The 18,741-nt window shown below is 34.1% G+C and overlaps 1 protein-coding gene across 1 annotated transcript; it reads right to left on the bottom strand.

Annotated features, from left to right (window-relative positions):
* Positions 1–11,148: 11,148 nt before the first annotated feature.
* On the bottom strand, positions 11,149–12,345 carry LOC133796276 (uncharacterized; the record flags this gene model as incomplete). The annotated part of the gene is made up of 3 exons (XM_062233750.1): positions 11,149–11,398; positions 11,814–11,999; positions 12,130–12,345. Coding segments are annotated over 3 exons (594 nt in total), but the record flags the coding sequence as incomplete, so codon positions are not given.
* Positions 12,346–18,741: the final 6,396 nt, after the last annotated feature.

Raw genomic sequence — 18,741 nt, 5'->3', positions numbered from 1 at the left:
GAAAACTGTGGAATATAGCAAACCAACCCTCTCTTCCTTTCTCTCTTTCTCTCCCAAAGAAAAACACAGAAACTTACTGGTCTTGGCTGGAATTCTAAAAATTGAAGCTGGAGTTTAGATGATTAGCTCAAGGGTTATCAAAGGAACTTAATCAAGGTTGAGGTAAGCATTGAATTCCATTTTTTGTGGTTGAAATTCTGTGTTTTTGGGTGTGTTCTAAGAGGTTTTGGGTTTTTGGATTTGAAGATTAAATTGAGGCTGGAACCTTGGAAGTTAGGCCAAAAATCTCTTGGAGGATTGGTTCAACAACTGAGGTAAGCTCTAATTTAAGGTTTAAAGGTTGAGTTATAGTATTTCCATGGCTGGGTTTTGAGTTCTTGAGTTAGAAAGTTTCAGTGATTGAAGTGAGTTTTTGATGGGTTTCTAGTCTAGTTTTCAGTTGGGTTGTGTTGCTGGAATCTTGTGGGAAGTTTTTGGATAATTGAGTTGTGCACAACAACAAAAAAGGTCATTTGCGTCAGTTTCTAACTGCCACAATTGAGTTTTTGCGTCAGTTTAATATGTGACACAATTGCCCATGACGCAAACCAGAGGGTCATTTGTGTCAGTGGGGCACTGTCACATTCTGACATTTGTGGCAGTGCCCCACTGACGCAAATGCCAGGCGTTTGCGTCAGTGGGGCACTGTCACAAATCTGGCATTTGTGGCAGTGCCCCACTACAACAAAAAAGGCCATTTGCGTCAGTTTAGCACTGCCACAGTTGAGTTTTTGCGTCAGTGTACTATGTGACGCAATTGCCCATGACGCAAACCAGAGTGTCATTTGCGTCCGTGGGGCACTGCCACAAATGCCAGTTTGTGGCAGTGCCCCACTGACGCAAATGACACTCTAGTTTGCATCAGTGGGGCACTGCCACAAATGTTAAAAACGAGTATTTTTTGTGTCAGTTGGGCACTGTCACATAAAGTATTAACCAGGGAAGTTGCAAATGTTTATGCCAATTTCCCTGGCCTGTTTTGATAAAAATAATCACCAGCAGAAACAGAAAAAACAGCTGCAGAAACAGAAAAACAGCAGTATGAACAGAAAAACAACAATATAAGTTTTTATAAACATTTATCTAGAGTTAACATTTGTGATTAAAACTATAAAAGTAATTCAAATATCAAAGTTAATATATGTACTCTTGTGTTCTAAATTTCTAAGTGTCAAACCTACTTAAACTAAAATTTCCTCACCCACATGTGATTCATATTGTGCATCATTAATCATCTCTGCAACATCATCAATTTCGTAATCAACATCAAAATACTTATTATTCTTAGATGGTTCCTCATCAGCTCCTTTCATTCTTTCACTGTGCAAAAACCATACTTTATAACTTTTGTCTATTCCATTCCTAAATAAGTGGTCTTTTATTTTAAAAATTGGCATCCTCACAACGTTACCACACTTAACACATGGACAAGGAATACTATTAGGAGATTGAGTATTTCTTGCACAAAATTCCAAGAAAAACTCAACTCCATTCCTATATTTCATAGATAACCTATCCGCTGATATCCAATCTCTATCCATTGTCAAACTTCACACAAAAAAAAAAAAAAAAACAAAGCAACAAACATTAACAATTAAGTTCGTGGATTACTTAATTGAAAAGTAAATAAAGGAAACAATATGTCCAAAAAAAATTGGGCAGCATTTCCCCTATTTCTATCATATTTCCCAAATTTAAAATGTGCATTTATACAGCACATGGTATACACAAAAATATTCAACTAATCAATCAAACATGCATAATTCTAAAATTACTAAATCCTAAACAAAATTGACCAGCATTTCCCCTATTTCTATCATATTTCCCAAAATTTAAATAAACATATTTCATCACATAAACACAACAAACCAATTAATCAATCAAATATGCATAATTCCTAAATTACTAAATCTTAAAAAAAAATTGGACAACATTTCCCCTATTTCTATCATATTTCCCAAAATTTAAATAAACATATATTCATCACATAAATACAACAAATCAAGTAATCAATCAAACATGCACAATTACAGCCTTATATCACCGCAGCACACAGTCCCAGATCCTATCTCCACTATTTTATAATTCGTACATGCTAATAATTTCAATATATTAATTATACATTAAGGTTTAAAATATTACCTCTAATATAAAATCCTCCAAAGCTTGATCTCACCAACAAAGTTGTCAACAAAATACCTACTCAAATATAACAATATACAAAAAAATAATAAAAAAGTTAACAAAATATAAAGACAAATATCATAAAGCTATATTGTAACTAAATAAACAATAAAATGCTTAAAGAAAACAAATAATTTGTTATATGTACACATTTGTTTACTTAAACCCGAAATAATTTTTTTTTTAAAAAAAAAGTTAACAACTCACATAAATAAAAATCGACTATAAATATCCTAACTAAATCAATAATAAAATATAACTTAAAAAAACAAACAATTTTAATATATATCTATTTAACCAATTAAACCCAAAATTTAAAAATAATTTTAAAAAGTTAACAAAATATAAACAAAAATTTACTAATAATAATCAAACTAAACATTTAATAAAATGAAACTTATACAAAATATATACATTAATCTATATATATATATACTCATTTACATAGTAAATTTGAAATTTAATTAAATTAAAAAAAGTTAATAAAACTATCTAAAAATTAAAAATCTGAAATATAGTCAATTTATAAAAAAAAAATTCACAAAAATTATATTTAAATCATAAAAATTAATAAAATTACACTTACTTGTGGTAATTGTGCAGTGTGGGTTCTTGATGTAGAAAACCCCAAAAATCCAATGAAGATTATGGGTTTTCAAATTATATCTTCAAAAAACAAAATTTATACAAAAAAATTAAAAAAAAAACTATATATAAGTTTCATAAACATATATAAATCATTATTTTACCATTAAAATTGAAAAAAAATGGCTGAAAACGTACCTAAATGGGGAGAACCTCGGTTGGGCGCCGCTGGTTTGGGAGGAAAACGGTCTGAAATTATGGTATGAGTGAAATGGGGCTCGGCTGGGACGATGAGGGTTTTATTATGGGAGACCCAGTTGCGTTAATGGCCCACTGACGGTAACGGGCGTTTGTGTCAGTGGGGCACTGATGCAAACGGCAAAGTAAAACGCGCGTTTTACTTTGCCGTTTGCGTCAGTACCCCACTAACGCAAACGCCCGTTACCGTCAGTGGGCCACTGACGCTGTTAACAGCCCATTTGCGTCAGTGCCCCACTAACACAAATGGTTCCATTAAACAGCGTCAATGTACGTTATGACGCAATTGGGCCCTCATTTGTGGCAGTGTCCAAGTGCCAGAAATGCTAATTCTTGGTCAACAACGTCAGTCAACTGTGTTGACTGACGCATTTTTCTGACACAATTGCCCTTTTTTGTAGTAGTGCCCCACTGACGCAAACGCATGGCATTTGCGTCAGTTGGGCACTGACGCAAATGCTAAATTAAAAAAAATAAAAAAATTATTTTAAAAAACCACTAGCAAACAAAACTAAATTTATTTATTTCAAAACCAAACTTAAAATTGATTGAATACAAAATACAAAACAAATTTACAAACTCTAATTTTTACAATTTTTTTTTTCCAGATATCAAGAGTTTACACAAACAAAAATCAAACAAAACAAAACAAATTTCTCCATTGATTGCCTCCACCGAGCACCCCCCACCACCACCCTAATCATGAGCCATAGCCATGACCACCACCAGCAATAGAAAAGAGATTAGAAAGAAAAAAATGAAAATGAGAGAGAGAGACCCATGAACCCAACTGCCGAGCCTAACCCAGCCCCGTGACCCAACCCATGTGCGCACCCAGCCCCTGCACGCACCCATCCATGCAAACCCAGCCCCCCCTCCCCTGCACGCGCACACCCAGCTCCCGCAGTCACCTAGCCCCGCTACCCCTGCCCCCTTGTGCGAACCCAACCCCTGCATGCACCCATCCCCGCGAACCCATCCCCCCTACACGCACACCCAGCCCCGCGACCCAACCCCTCTGCGCACCCAGCTCCACGACCCAGCCCCTCGACCTGAGCCTCACAACCCCGAACCCAACCTTGTCCCGATTCGAACCTCTAACAAGAGGGAGAGACTAAGAGAGAGAGAGAGAGAGAGAGAGAGATTGGTTGAGAGAGAGAAATCAAGAGAGAGTGTGAGAAATGGAGATGGGGGCGGCTGGTAGAGAAATGGAGAGAAAAATATGTTAGGGTTAAGTTTTTAGCTGATATGTTATGGACCCATATTTAATTAAATATTAAAATTAAAATTAAAAATAGCATTTGTGTCAGTTTGTAACTGACGCAAACAAGTTAATTTGTGACAGTGCAAAACTGACACTAATGAACTTGTTTGCGTCAGTTGCAAACTGACTCAAATACTATTTTTAATAGAGCCAGTCTTATTAATGACGCAAATGCCCTTTTATTTGTGTCATTTGCCAACTGACACAAATGCTCAAACTGAGTCAATCGCGTCAGTCAACGGCGTTGACTGACGCGTTTGACTGACACAATTGCCATTTTTTGTAGTAGTGGTGGAATTGGGGTAGTTTTGAGTGAGTTTGCATGAGGTTTGAGAGTAAAAAATGGAGGTTTTTTAATAGGGTTCGAAGGGATCTGGCCGTGGCATAGTTCTTAGTGAGCCGCGGCCTTTCGAAGCTGATGGGTGCTGAGGAAGGAGGGCGGGCTGCGACATGGTCTGAGTAGGGTCGCGGCCCTTACCTGTTTTTGTGCATTGGGAGGCCTCTGGTTGGGGCCATGCTGCGACCCTTAAGGGATTTTGGGATTTTGAGATTCTAGGCTTGGGAATTTAACCTTGGGTGCTCGGGATTGAATTTTTTACCATGTTTGGTGAAGTTCAATGTTCTGGAGACTAGAACTTTGTCTAGAATCTCATTTAAGATTGTTGATGGTATCCTTTATCTTGGTTGTGACTAGGTGCTAAGCTAGGGCTCGGGGATCGGATCGCGCTCAAGGAGCATCGCTCGTAACTAGTTCACTTGGAAGCCAAAGGTAAGAAAACTGCACCTGATTGTGTATTTGTAATGGGACTAAGGGTTCCCTGATATGTATGCATTGAAAAGGATGGTATTATGCCATGTAAATAGTAAACCAATGGCCTAAAAGTGCCAAAGGTTACACTTGCGCACAGGGTGCGACTCGGCCATTGGTAGCCGAGGACAGCTTATTATGCACTGAGCTCGGTTTAAGCGGGCCGGAGTCAGTGGGGTAAACAGAGGGTGCGGCCTAAGTTGTCGGCCCTAGTTAATATGTGATTTGACTGTTATTAATGATTGGTTGCATCTTTGATTCTGATTACATGCTATGTGATTAATGTGGAGTGTTAAGTGGTTGATCATGCTTGATGAATTATTCTCTTGATATGATTGTTGAGAAGTGTAATATGTTTTCTTGTTAGGCCTTGGCTCATGGGTGCTACGTGGTACAAGTAAAGGCAAGGGCAAACTTGATCAGCCTTAACTTGGAAAGCTCTGTGAGCGGAATGTACATGACCAGCTGCTCAGCCACCACGGTTGAGAGGATAACAGGAATTGAAAAGCTATAAATGTCTGTTTTGCCTTAGAGTGGCTGATGGTAGTCTGTATTTTGGAAATTTTGTAAGCAACCTTTAAACACTGTTCCTTTTTGGGATCCCATATGTAAATTTGTTTAAGTATATGAAATGTATCTTTTGAGACCAAAATCATTTTATCCTTAGCACAATTATGGTTTAGTGACACGTTTTGACTAAATGACTTGATTAGCAAGTCCTGCACCTTTATAAGTACACAGTGTAGCGGTCCTGGTTATCCAGAGCGTTACAATCTTAGTCTCGATTCCCTTGTTAGGCTCACGCCCATCGAACGTTGTTGGACTCGATGGTGCTTGGGCTATCTGGGGTTTCATCCTTCCCCGTTCACCATGTTCAGGATGGGCCCAGACCATTTAAGAGAGTCCACGGACCCATTGGGTCATGCCACGTGTCATGGGTTGAAAAGAGGGATAACATTACCAAACCCTAAAAACAAAACAAAAAATAAGAAAAAATTCAGAAAAACAATTACTGAAGGGCACGAGTATGATCAAATGGGGGAAATATAAAAGCGTGATAAGGAAACAAGCTAGAAAAAATGGAGGCTATACGTACTCAAGTACCTGCATGGAAAAAATGAATAACCACGTCTGATTTTTTTTAAAAACGTTTACCAAAAACTGAAAAAAAAAATTACATACAATTACTTAAATACCCTCACAAAAATTCAAATTTAGCATAAATATTCTTATACAATTAAATATGACAAACCTAATAAATTATTGCATAAATATAAAAAAACAAATCTCATAAAAAAAAATTAAACAAAAATACCATAAAAAATGCACACACAAAAAAAGTCATGCATCAAAATTTATAAAATTTTCTCATTAATTCCTCTTAATAGGTTTTCCCTATCTCGAACCCATATAAACAATTGAATTGCCGTTTTGTTACTACCTAGGCCCAGTTTGTGACAAAAATGATTTATTTGACAATAATTAATTAATCTAAAGGGGTGATGACAGAAAAAAGTAGGTTACTGATACTCACGCCATTTTTTCTAACGCAAGCATCTGATGAACAAAAATCTTTTAGATTTGTCACTAGTCACATCATTATGAGTAAATTTTTTTTACAAATTTTGTGTGCAGAAATCATTACTCATTAGCCGTACGTTACTTTATGGTGGTGATAAGAACAATGAAATGGAAACACAAAGAAATACAACAATTGGTTCACGATGTGCTGTCATCACACATCATTAATTTTAATAGGCGTCATCATTAATTCCTCCATGTACGTATGACCTGTATAGCTATAGGAAATAAATACATTTGTCTAATAGTCAATGTTAGTTTTCATACTAATTCATAACAAAAATTTCATTTAAAAAAAATAAATTAAATATATACTATATTACATATTTCAAACAAAAAGCTCGATATGTGGTGTCTCAACTCAAGAGGTACCACAAACAACTATTAATTAATGTGGTAATTCAATATTTTATTATTACCAACATATTTCCAGCTAGGGCGGATGATGCATGTAGTGTGTGTGTTTATATTCATATAAATCATTGAATAATTAAAATTACATGTATGCATGTATGTTTTAATGAGCATATATATAATTGGTAAAGCGCGGACGAAGGAGACGCCGCATCCCGCGTGGCCATGAATAGCATTTGGGTCTTCTGCAGTAGGATTGGCAATTGCACAAGCAAGGGGCATTAGACCTTATATACCAACAGTTCTGATTAAAACTATCCAATTTTTGGTTGTATACTTCAAATACATTTCTAGCTTTGCCCCATTGAAAGGTGCATTTGAATACAGTATACCCAAAGGGTCGAACCCTTGTCCTAAACTTAAACTCGTAGCTGAAATAGGGACTAAGATATTTCCTACCAAGATCATCGTCCATTGATTTACAGTGAACTATCATGTATTTGCTCTCAGTAACCATATTAGTCACTCGAACGCGAGTTGTTTTTCCACCAATATTTATTGCCTCCGTCCATATAAACCCTAATTGAGGCAGAACTAGCAAAATCACCAACATCATTATTCTTGGATTTCTTTCTTTTTGTATTCTTCTTATGTGTATCTATTTACTAATAAAAAATGGGTACTGAAAATAAAGAACATTCCTTCAGATACTTTCACCAACCCGTATATATATGTATAAATATTAAATAGTATTGTATAATTGTTTTTGTCTTTGTTATTTGTTATTTGTTATTACAGAGTTTCACGCGCGATCTCTTATTTATTAGCATTACATTATCTAGCTAGCAAGTCACTTGACCAAATCTATTTTTATATATTGATATGAATCATGACCAAAATAATAAGGAGACTAAATATGATCAATTCAACAAATAATTAAGTTACTAACAACCAAAACTAACGAAACTATAGTTATTTTGACCAAAGACAATACCGACTATTAATCTTTTAAAAAGAATCCCTATATAATATTCATTCTTTAACAGAAAAAAATACTAAGTATGACATAAATTATTCGCAGTAAATAATTTTTAAGTACTTGTATTAATATATATTTTTTACACTAACTGAGACCACATTAGATGAGTACACAAACAAGGGTGTGTGAAACTAACATAATTAAGGTACTATTTTTCAGGAACAATATGGTCTGTCCAACATGTGTGCATGTCTTATTAATTAGTCGTCTACAAATTTAAATGATAAAAAATCATCAAATGATTTATTATAAAAATAAAAACCATCTATCTCCTCCCCATTAGGAGTCGTTTGCATTTTTTTTTCTTCACTGTTGTCTGTTGACTATTTATAGCCTTTACCTCTTTTCAAAACAAATTCTCTCATTCGCCAATGGATTTTATTTTTGGAAACAAATTTTATCATTCCGCAAAGCATTGTGTTTAACTTATTTTAGAAACTTGTGGTACATAGTGATTTTGCTCTAATCATAATGAGATGGTGTAACAATTCTCGATTTCGCTCTAATCAGAAAGAGATGACTTAATTTTTATTTCTCGTATGATTTTGAATGACAGTTAAAAATTGTCTTCATAGAGAGCCAACCAATACAGCTATTAACTGTTGGCGTTGTCAGCAACAGCAACAACTAATAACTGTCGGCGTTGCCAGCATCGGCAATAACAACAACAGGTAATAACTGTCGACATTGCCAAAAACGGTGACAGCTAATAGTTGTCAGCGTTACGAGAAACGGCGACAACTAATAACTGTCGGCGTTGCCAGCAACAACGACCGTTTTTAACTGTCAGCGTTTCTACCCCTACGCTGGCATAGGTAAATACGACAGTTAGTCGACTATCGCATTGCTCAATAGCAATAGTTAAAAACTATCGGGAAAGCCCATTTTTGTAGTAGTGTATGCATTTTTTAATTAATTTCATGGATATAGCTATTTTATATGAATATGAACTAAACATATTTTCTAGGGTTTTAATATAGTCTCTTGACACTCTATTATTATTAAATGCAATATTTTTTATTTCTTCTTCTTTATTGTGATTTTAATTCGAAATTTGAGAAGGGAGAACTAATTATGCTGTAACAACCCAAAACTTACTAATAAGGCTTAAGGGCCTTGATTAGTGTGCCAGGAGGACATAATTGGTTTATATGTGATTTCAATTATTTAATGCATGATTATGTGATAAGCATGCTTATATGATTATTTGGATATAGGAGATGCATGATTATGAGTATTAGTATGCATGTAGACCTTGTTTAGATTATAAGGGCATATTCATAATTTTGGCCCGTTGAGGGCATAAACGTGATTATTTGTGATAAATTGTTGAGACCACATTATTATGTGGATATATTTGCAGCTTGTAGCTCGAGGCGATCCTAGTGAGCAGTTTAGCAAAATAGTCACAACGGAGGTTTATACCCAGCTCGGGGAAGCCTGGGGGTATTTCTGGGAAATATATTAGAGATTTATAGACCTTGGGGAAAATAGTTGGTGATTAGATAGATGACGAGTATTAAGTGGTAAATATTAGGGACACTTGAGGAATTAGCGGGAATTGGGAGCAAATGACCAAAATGCCCTTAAAGTGATTAAAGACTTAGATTTATTTGGGAGGGCAAAATGGTCTTCTGATGGTTAAAAGGGGATAAGGGTTATTCTTCTTTTTAGAGTTAGTGGAAGTTGTAGATAGTTTTAGAAGCTGAAGGAAAGAAAGAAAGAAGAAAACTGAGTACCTGACCTATCTCTCTCTCTCTCTCACGAATTGTTGTCTCTCTCTCTCCTTCTCTTATGAATTTGAAGTTGGGAACTCAGAGAAAGTCTAAGCTAACTCTTGCAACTTTGATCCTTGAAGTAATTGAAGGGGATTAGCTGGAATTAATTCTCAAATTAAGGTAAGGTTTGAGGTTGTTTTTTAGATTTCAGCGTATTGATGAGATTGATTTCTGAACTTGAATTTTGGATGGAAATTAAGGGATTTGAGCTTGGGGATTTGAGGAACTAAAGGCTGGAAGGGCATAGAGGGCAACCTAGGCTCGGATTCTCCATTAAAGGTAATAATTTATGGGCTTGATCATTTGAGTTTCTGTGTTTTCTGGTTATGTTCTTGAGCTCCAAGTTCAATTTATGGTTTTCTGTGTTTTATGGTGCATGTGGCCAAGTTTTGATGTTGTTGGGCCATATTGGATGAGATGTAGTGGATGGTAGGCTCAATTTGAAGATTGGATGAGGTTTGGAGGGGGTTTATGGAGTTTTGGCTCGGGGAAGTTCGAAGGAAAAAACTCAGAATTTGCATGTGCTAGTTATTGCGCTGTAGCTCTAGCTTTGGAGCACTACATCGCTATGCTTGGTTTTCTGGGGGGTGTTTGTCTTTGCTTACAGCGCTGTAGCGCCCACCTAGTGGCGTTGTAGCGCCCACCTAGTGGCGCTGTAGCGCTACCTTGCACTACAAGAAAAAATGCTTTTAATAACACTGAAAATGTGTTATCAAAACATACGATAACACTTTGTGATGTGTTAAGACCGACTATGTTATCGTAGGTCAGGGTACTTTACATAACACTTTATCAGTGTTATACAGATATGTTATTGTACTATCAACGATAACACACTTTCTGTGTTATTTTAATAAATAGATAAGTGTTTAATTATGTTATTTATAGTCGATTATATAACACATTTCAATACTTATAAATTTGTGTTATACTACACTTTAGTATAACACATTTTTTGTGTTATACTATACTTTAGTATAACACTTTTTTTGTGTTATATAATAAAGTTTGCATAACAAAATTCTTTACTTATAAAAAGTGTTATTGTAATAGATATTATAACACATTTTTCATATTATTTTAATATTTAGATAAGTTTAAATTCTCATTATATATTCATTTATATAACACTAATTTATTCTATTATATTTTTATTTTTTATTTATATAATTAAAATTAGCTTTATAATATATACTAGAATCATCAAATAAATTTGATTTTCAAATAACAAAAAGTAAAAAGCATTCAACATTGTATTAACAATCAACAAATTAGTTTAAAACATTCAACATTGTCATCAAATTATATTATAGCTCTCAGGAGACAAAGACCCAAAAACTTAAACCAATAAATCTTAAATCACATGGTAAAAAACATTGTCGCATTTTCGCATATAAAGTGCATCCTAATGACCAAATATCAGCTCTCTCATCGATATCTACATTACTTGGACAATCCCACAACTCAGGAGCTCGAAAAGGTGCTGAACAATGCTCAGATGCCCATTCCTACACAGTAGGCAATGAGTCCACCATCAATACAAGTATGAAATATTTAATGAAAGATGAAATCTATGTCCATTCCTCCATTACTTTGGCATATTCTAACAATAGGAACTTTTAAATTGTACAAATTAAAAATTCAAACACTTTGTAATTTGATAAGTTTTTTAAATGAGGCTATCCAAACAATAACTAAAAATGCAAAAACTTGATAGAAAACCTCAAAACATGAACACATGTCAAGTCTTCACAAATATGCCATTAATTAAAAAAATTCAATATTTTTTTATCTCTTAAGACTATGAAAAAATAAACTCGGACCTCATACAAATACCAAAGCATTGGATGAATGTCATTCATAGTAGAGTAACTGATGCATTGCATGTGTGTGTGTTCGACTGGGGGAACAAAAAAAAAACACCTGCAATTGTAGTGCCTCAGAACGAGATTGAATCTGCCTCCTTGCAGGCCGAGCACTGCCAAAATCCATCAATATGGCTAGTGGTGGTTGTCCTTTCCCATGAGTTATGAGGACATTACCAGGCTTGACATCATTATGAGCATATGGTGGATCTAAATTGTGCATGTGCTCGAGTCCTGCACAAAGCTGTTAAACAGAATTTCAGGTTCAACTATTTTACTATAAGTACACATCATTATATCATATAGATAAGGAACTGAAACACAGGTGATAACATAACTCAATTTAAAATGTCTAAAGAAACATATCTATCTACCTGTCTAAATATATGAAGAACATCAGTGGTTGAGAATAACTCCTTTTTAGCTTTCATAGTGTTAGCATTGTCCAACAATGTTCCATCCAAATGAACTGGAAACAACAAATATGCTTCATGCTTCCAAGATCCTTCTTGTGTAGGCTGCCAACAGAAATATCTTAATGAATTATTCCGGATCAATTTCAGAATTTCTTTTTGCAGTTCCAACAGTGTTTAAAATACCATTTTTAATCAAACATTCTGAAGTTAAAAATTGATATTGCTACTATAACCCACCAGATAATTGTTGCTAAAAAAAAATTAGCATCTAATTCATTACATACAGAAATAAATATCAAGAATGCAACCACAAAAAATTGGTGCATACAGGGTGATTTATAGTTTTATAGAAAAATTTGACTATATAAAGTATGAAGTCACTTGTGCACAAAATTATCAACATAGTAAAGAATCACATCAGAAGAATAATAGTTCAGATACATTCAGCAAAGGGATAACTATTTACTATGTTTGACTTGACACAAAGAACTACCTTTCAAAGCTTGCAATGATACCCTCAAACCAGTAGATGAAGAGATTTTTACTCATGCGCCTTTTGTAGTTGTGAGTGAGACAACAAAAAGCAGCATTCCTGTAGAATAGTCCCGGTAGTATTATGACAGGGAATCATAAGGTTGAAAATATTGGTGTCCATAGATAAACTATATTTTGACAGATAAAGTTTTACACTCAGAAAAATATCAGAACCTTGGAAAATTTAGATATTTCGACAGAAATATCGCCGATAATATCAATTTTTTCATCCTTGATACTAACCAATTATTTTTTTTAAATCACCACTTTCCTCACATAGTCTAGCTACTGAACTCTGTTTTAAAAAAAAAATCTCCAGACTAGTATGTCCAGAAATGTTACTCCATCCCCTACTTACATCCGTACATTACCAAGTTTTTCATGAACTTCTTTCTACCTTTTCCACACATCAAAAACCCTGCTAATAAATTAATTCCTATAGTCCACTCTGAACATATGAAGCAAAAATACTTCCAAACCTATAAAGAGTAGAGCCTCGTTTCAGTAGATGAGCATCAATATAGATAAGACAATGATAACTGTTCTAACCAAAGCGTCCTGTGTCACACTAAGAAGCCTAACCTCCTAATCCAAAGTTAACAAAAATTTGTTACAGCTCATCTAAAACTAGTGACCAGGGTGGTTATTTATATATTTAGTTTCCCTTAATATATTTTACAATGTTCACATCACACAACTCATAAACTATTAGACTCCTAAATTCTGGTACAATATACACATAGGAACTTAGTTGTAACCTGTCAGATATGAAATTAATCAAGCAGAAATTATTATTATCATCCTAAACTACCTAATAGCTTACTAAACAAAATGAAAAGACAAGCACCAAATCATGATTGAAAATCACAAATGTTTACAAATGTAATTATATGTTTAAATGAATGTTACAAGTTTCATCACCTGCTCTGTGTGGTTTGAACATGAAGTATGGTAGTATTAGTATATAAAACATGTTAACTACTGATCTTACAAAAGAATGGTAAGTCCGAAACCATCCAACCTGAAGAATCAACCATCATATCATTGGTTATAATTTCAAACATGTCCTGTCGAACTTTCACTACTTTACCAGCAAGATATCCATTTCCCTCAACCTTGAAACATTTAATACCATAAGTTAGTAAGGTTTGGACTCAGACTACGGACTCCTTACTCTAAAAAAATCAAGGAGAAGCCAGAAATATGCAGGCTTACCAGAAGTTCAGGCAACTCAACAAATTTATCACGCAAATTTGGAAGGTCAATCATTCTAAAGTCCTCAAGAAAACTTGATCTTTTAAGGCTTTCTTCAACTTCATTTATTATTTCAGATATGACCCTAGAATGCAACACAAGGATCATCATAGAAGCATAAACAATAAGTGAGAAGCCAACATTTGAATGTTCTATCAGGCAAAGAAATAGGAAATAATGTATCTACATGGTAAGAATGACATAATTTAAATATTCAAATATGTATGCATGCAAAACAACATAAAGTATATAAAAATGCCAAAACTTACATTCTGCTTTTATCTATGACCATAATTAGAGCTTTTGGAGGTGGAATGTGATAATCTCAACTTTATTGACACAAATATATAATGCAAAAAACTTAGAGGGCCTTCTTCGTGGCTACAAATGACAACTATATAACCACATTGAGTGAAAAGTTAGGTTTAAGCACCTTACTTAAACTAAAGGTCCTTTTGATTCTTACTGGTACCAATGACCCATTTCTCTAAACTTCACTTTATCCCAAAATAAAAAAATCCAATAACCATAAGCTTTATAAATCTTTTTAAAAACAAAAAGGAAAACAAGCCTAATTTTCAGAAAATATTAATGGTATTATAAAACACCATAAGAAAATATTATTCATCCCTAACATAGTAGCGTTGTGTAAACCATCATTTCCTATTTTTTATTATCTTCTATTTTCACACTCAACTCCTTGTACCATTAGTTTCTAGTTTCTAGTTTTAGTGTTCAAAGAATATATTACATTGTGAACACTTAGAACAAAGCAATAGTCATTCCACGTGATTATTCTATTCAACAGAAACCAAACAGCCCAACACAAGTTCAACAAAAATTAAGCCATACACACGCAACTTTGAGTTAAAAAATCAATCAATCAAATTTAACTGAAGAAAAGGATCTTTTTAAGCTTCTAAATGGTTACAAATGAAAAACAAACATACAATTTCCATTTCCTGTATCTTAATTCTTAAACAAGACTGAAAGGGATACACACACACACATATATATATATATACACACACCCTCTTCCTTAAGAAAAATCAACAAATAAAAAGGAAGAATCGAATAAACTCAATATGAAACACACAGTGACCACATGAAAGAACTACTTCCTTTAGAACTACCATATGTGATAATTACAATATGCATGTGCATCAAAACTCGTATCAGGAGGCATCACAATCAATAGAAAATCTAACCAGACCAAAAATCATGCTCATCAAAGGGAAAATATAAAAGATGCTGAAATGGAAATCAAGTCAGTGCTTACCCAGCAAAAATAGAAGAAAAAAAAACACAGTTATTATACCTCTATTCAACTGGTGAAAGCTCTCTGTTACAACTTCAATTTGCAGCTAGTTGTATGGGAATCCTGGGAACAATTCAGATTGAGCCAAATAAGCAAATCATTAAATTACAAAAAATAGAAAGCCATAATTTAAAAAAAAAACAAGAAATGAAATGCTTTTATTTATTCAAGAGAGTAATTAGCTCATAGAGGGAAAACTGCCAAGACTAGAGGGAAAAAAAACTATTGTGACTGTGTAAATATATATGATCTATTAACTACTTGAAAGTCCTACTCATTTAATAAGCAGGAGTTTTCAAATACCTATGTTTTCTAGTTTAGTTAAGCTTAAACATGAGAACTTTTGGTAATTAAAATATATCTGTTGTAATAGATTAATATACAGTTCTAGCTATGGAAACATCAGAGTTTCCTCCCATAAGTATGTGCTAATTCAGCTACATAAGTTGTAAAGCATTCTAATCTATACATACCCATGTAATTCTATGTGTATATATATATATATATGAGCCACATACTAAGTAATGATGGCTCTATTGCCTAGTAATACAAGTTTTATTTCCCCTGTTTTGGAAATACTTTGCACATCTCATCAATCTTTAAACTTTCCTAGTTTTGCTATCTCTGTAATGACTAAAAGGAAAGCAAAGCTCTTAAAAAATATCCCTCAGAATATGAGCCATGAAAATGGCTACTACTAGTTCTATAAAGCTATAATCAAAATCAAATCATGCATTGGCATGATGACACTACTAGAATCAGAGTCAAATTATACATTGGTATGATTTAAGTTATGAGACTCAAATATCAAGAGTGTTGGTGATCAAAATTCAGTGTTTACTATAATAAAATAAAATAAAATGCTCAACCCAAATCTCCGAAATGATTTATCATTTCAAATAATTAGTTACCAACTATAACATTGATTTTAACCAAAAGGGTATCCAAAATATGTGATTCCCTAAAATATCACAAGAGTGAATAAAATTTTCCTCTCATTTTAGACACATCTCTCAACAACCAAACTGTAGAAAGAAGGTTTTATGTTTAAAAGGAGCAACATATTAATTCAGTTGTGATTGACAACAATAAGTCGTGATTTGAAAGAAAAAAAAATCTATCTACATCTTCGTTAATGAGACTCAAAGAAGACAAACAACAACAAAAATATAACCTAATTTAAATCAAACACAATGATCTAAGTTAAATTCTTATATATGTTTGCTTGTTTGTTCTTCAGCTCATGATTGTTCTTGGAGGATCATTTGCCTTTATCATAGGGACAACTATAAGTTGGAGATCATTAGCTCTAACTTGTAAATAGTTATTACAATTACATATTTTATTTCTTTTCCTATATCACTATATATGTGTATGTTATGTGATTAAACTGAAATTTTCAAAGAAACATACAAGAATTTAAGGGACTCACTTCTGAGTTTTTTTTATTTTTTTATCTGAAGGACTTGTTCCATGCATTGTCTTACTGGTTGGTCTACATTTTTTTCCTGCGTCCCCTAGATGGCTGGTATGAATTGGATCAAAACTAAGCTTAGAGAACATAGAAACTTTGAAAATTTCGACAACCCCTAAATTATACAAGCAAACAGAGCAAACTAACCCAAACAAATTGACATGGAACCTAAAATCAATTAAAAATAAAGAGCAAAACCTTTAGTACAGTTATCAATTAAACATAGAACAGATACCCTGACTAGAGCCCTGAAAATGTCGGTGGTCCAACGACTGGTAGAGAAGAACAGTTATCAATCAATATTCTTTGCCCACCATTAGTTTGTCTCAACAATAGTGAGGGGATACATCATGAAAATCAGAAAAGTTACAGATTGTGATTCATGAGTAACGGGATTCTGGTATCCCAATTACTTGACTTCAATAACGAGATTCTAGTGAATTAAAACATATAGCATTAAAACATATGTCAAGCATATGATCTAGTGAATCACACTTGGAAGTGTCTCAGACACAAAACAAACTTGATGGATCAATGAGCTGAATATAACAAGAAACTCTCCTTATTATGTAAATTTCTTTATTACATTGTAATAAAAAGAAGCCTAAGAAAATACCACGACCTAGGTATAAAGTAGACATGAAAACTTACATATTCAAAGCTAATTTTCTTCCCTAGAATTTGCAGTTTGTGGTTTTCCATAAGATCACAATCGAAACTTGTCACCACAAAGTAATTTTATAACTTAAGCCACATCAACAAAACCTTGCCAAGTCAAGTTCTCAAAGTTGTGGTGCACGTCAAATACATTTATATTAATCAAAAAAACTTCAGAAACAATAGAGGAACTAACGATATATTTAAAGAGAAGAGACTTAGTTTTGAGAACCCAAATCATATCAACATTAATCTGTGTTACAAATTCACCAAATAAAATAATGAACATAGGAGATATAACATATATAAAAAATGCTCTGACCCAAATGACCTAAGTAGCCAATATTTGTGGGTACAAAATTCTGACAACTCAAATGAAAAAGGGGTCAAGCCAAGTGACCTAAGTTTCCAATTCTAATCAAAACCCCATTTATGTCTTACATAAAAAAACCATTGAAAAAAACCTCAATGGTGGCATCCCTCTTTCAATTGTTTTCTTTTAATCCAAACAAACAAAAACCCATTATCCATGTTTTGTTTTAGATGTTAGGAAATGAAATAAATATGCTCAGTTAGTTGCAGAGGAAAATAAACGAAATTACCAACATGAATAAATGCGAAGCAAAGTAAGATCTAAAACCAGAAAAAGAAAATATACTTACCGAGATCGAGATTGATGCAGTCATGCACGCTACCGACGAGAAGGGAGCGAAAAGTGAAGCAGTAATAGCCTCACCTGTCCACAAGGAGTGACCGAGAGATAGAGAAAGACGAGAGAGAGAGAGAGAGAGAGAGAGAGAGAGAGAGAGAGAGAGAGAGAGAGAGAGAGAGAGAGAGAGAGGAGATTTGAGGGATGGAGGGAAGAGAAGAAACGGAGAAGCCAAAGACAGAGTCGAACGATTGGAAACGCCGAAGAGCCGAACGCACCGTAGGCGAAGATGGGAGTCAATCTCAGACGGAGTGGAACGATGTAATTAAAAAAGAATTACGAAAAAATATAACTTTTATGCGGCTCCCAAAATTATACCGCCATTTTTTTCTTTTACTTTGCCACACACACACACATATATATATATATAAGTACCATAATACTTTTTCAATAGTATTATATTTATCTGTTATGAAAATGGGTATTTGGTGTAGTGTTGCCTACAGAAATGGGTTTTGGGTATTTTTCTTAGGGTTTTTGCTTGGAGGCTCGGGGGTTGATTCCATCACCCCGTTTGGTGGAATTGGGCTTCCTGAGAGCTTGTGATTGATCCCGAAGTTGGGTTACGGAATTGAGATTTAATGATTCTACTTTACGGTTGTGACTAGGTGTACGCTAGGGCTC

This window comes from Humulus lupulus, chromosome 8, assembly GCF_963169125.1.
Source record: "Humulus lupulus chromosome 8, drHumLupu1.1, whole genome shotgun sequence".
NCBI lineage: Eukaryota > Viridiplantae > Streptophyta > Magnoliopsida > Rosales > Cannabaceae > Humulus > Humulus lupulus.
This window is presented reverse-complemented; position numbering and strand designations above follow the sequence as displayed.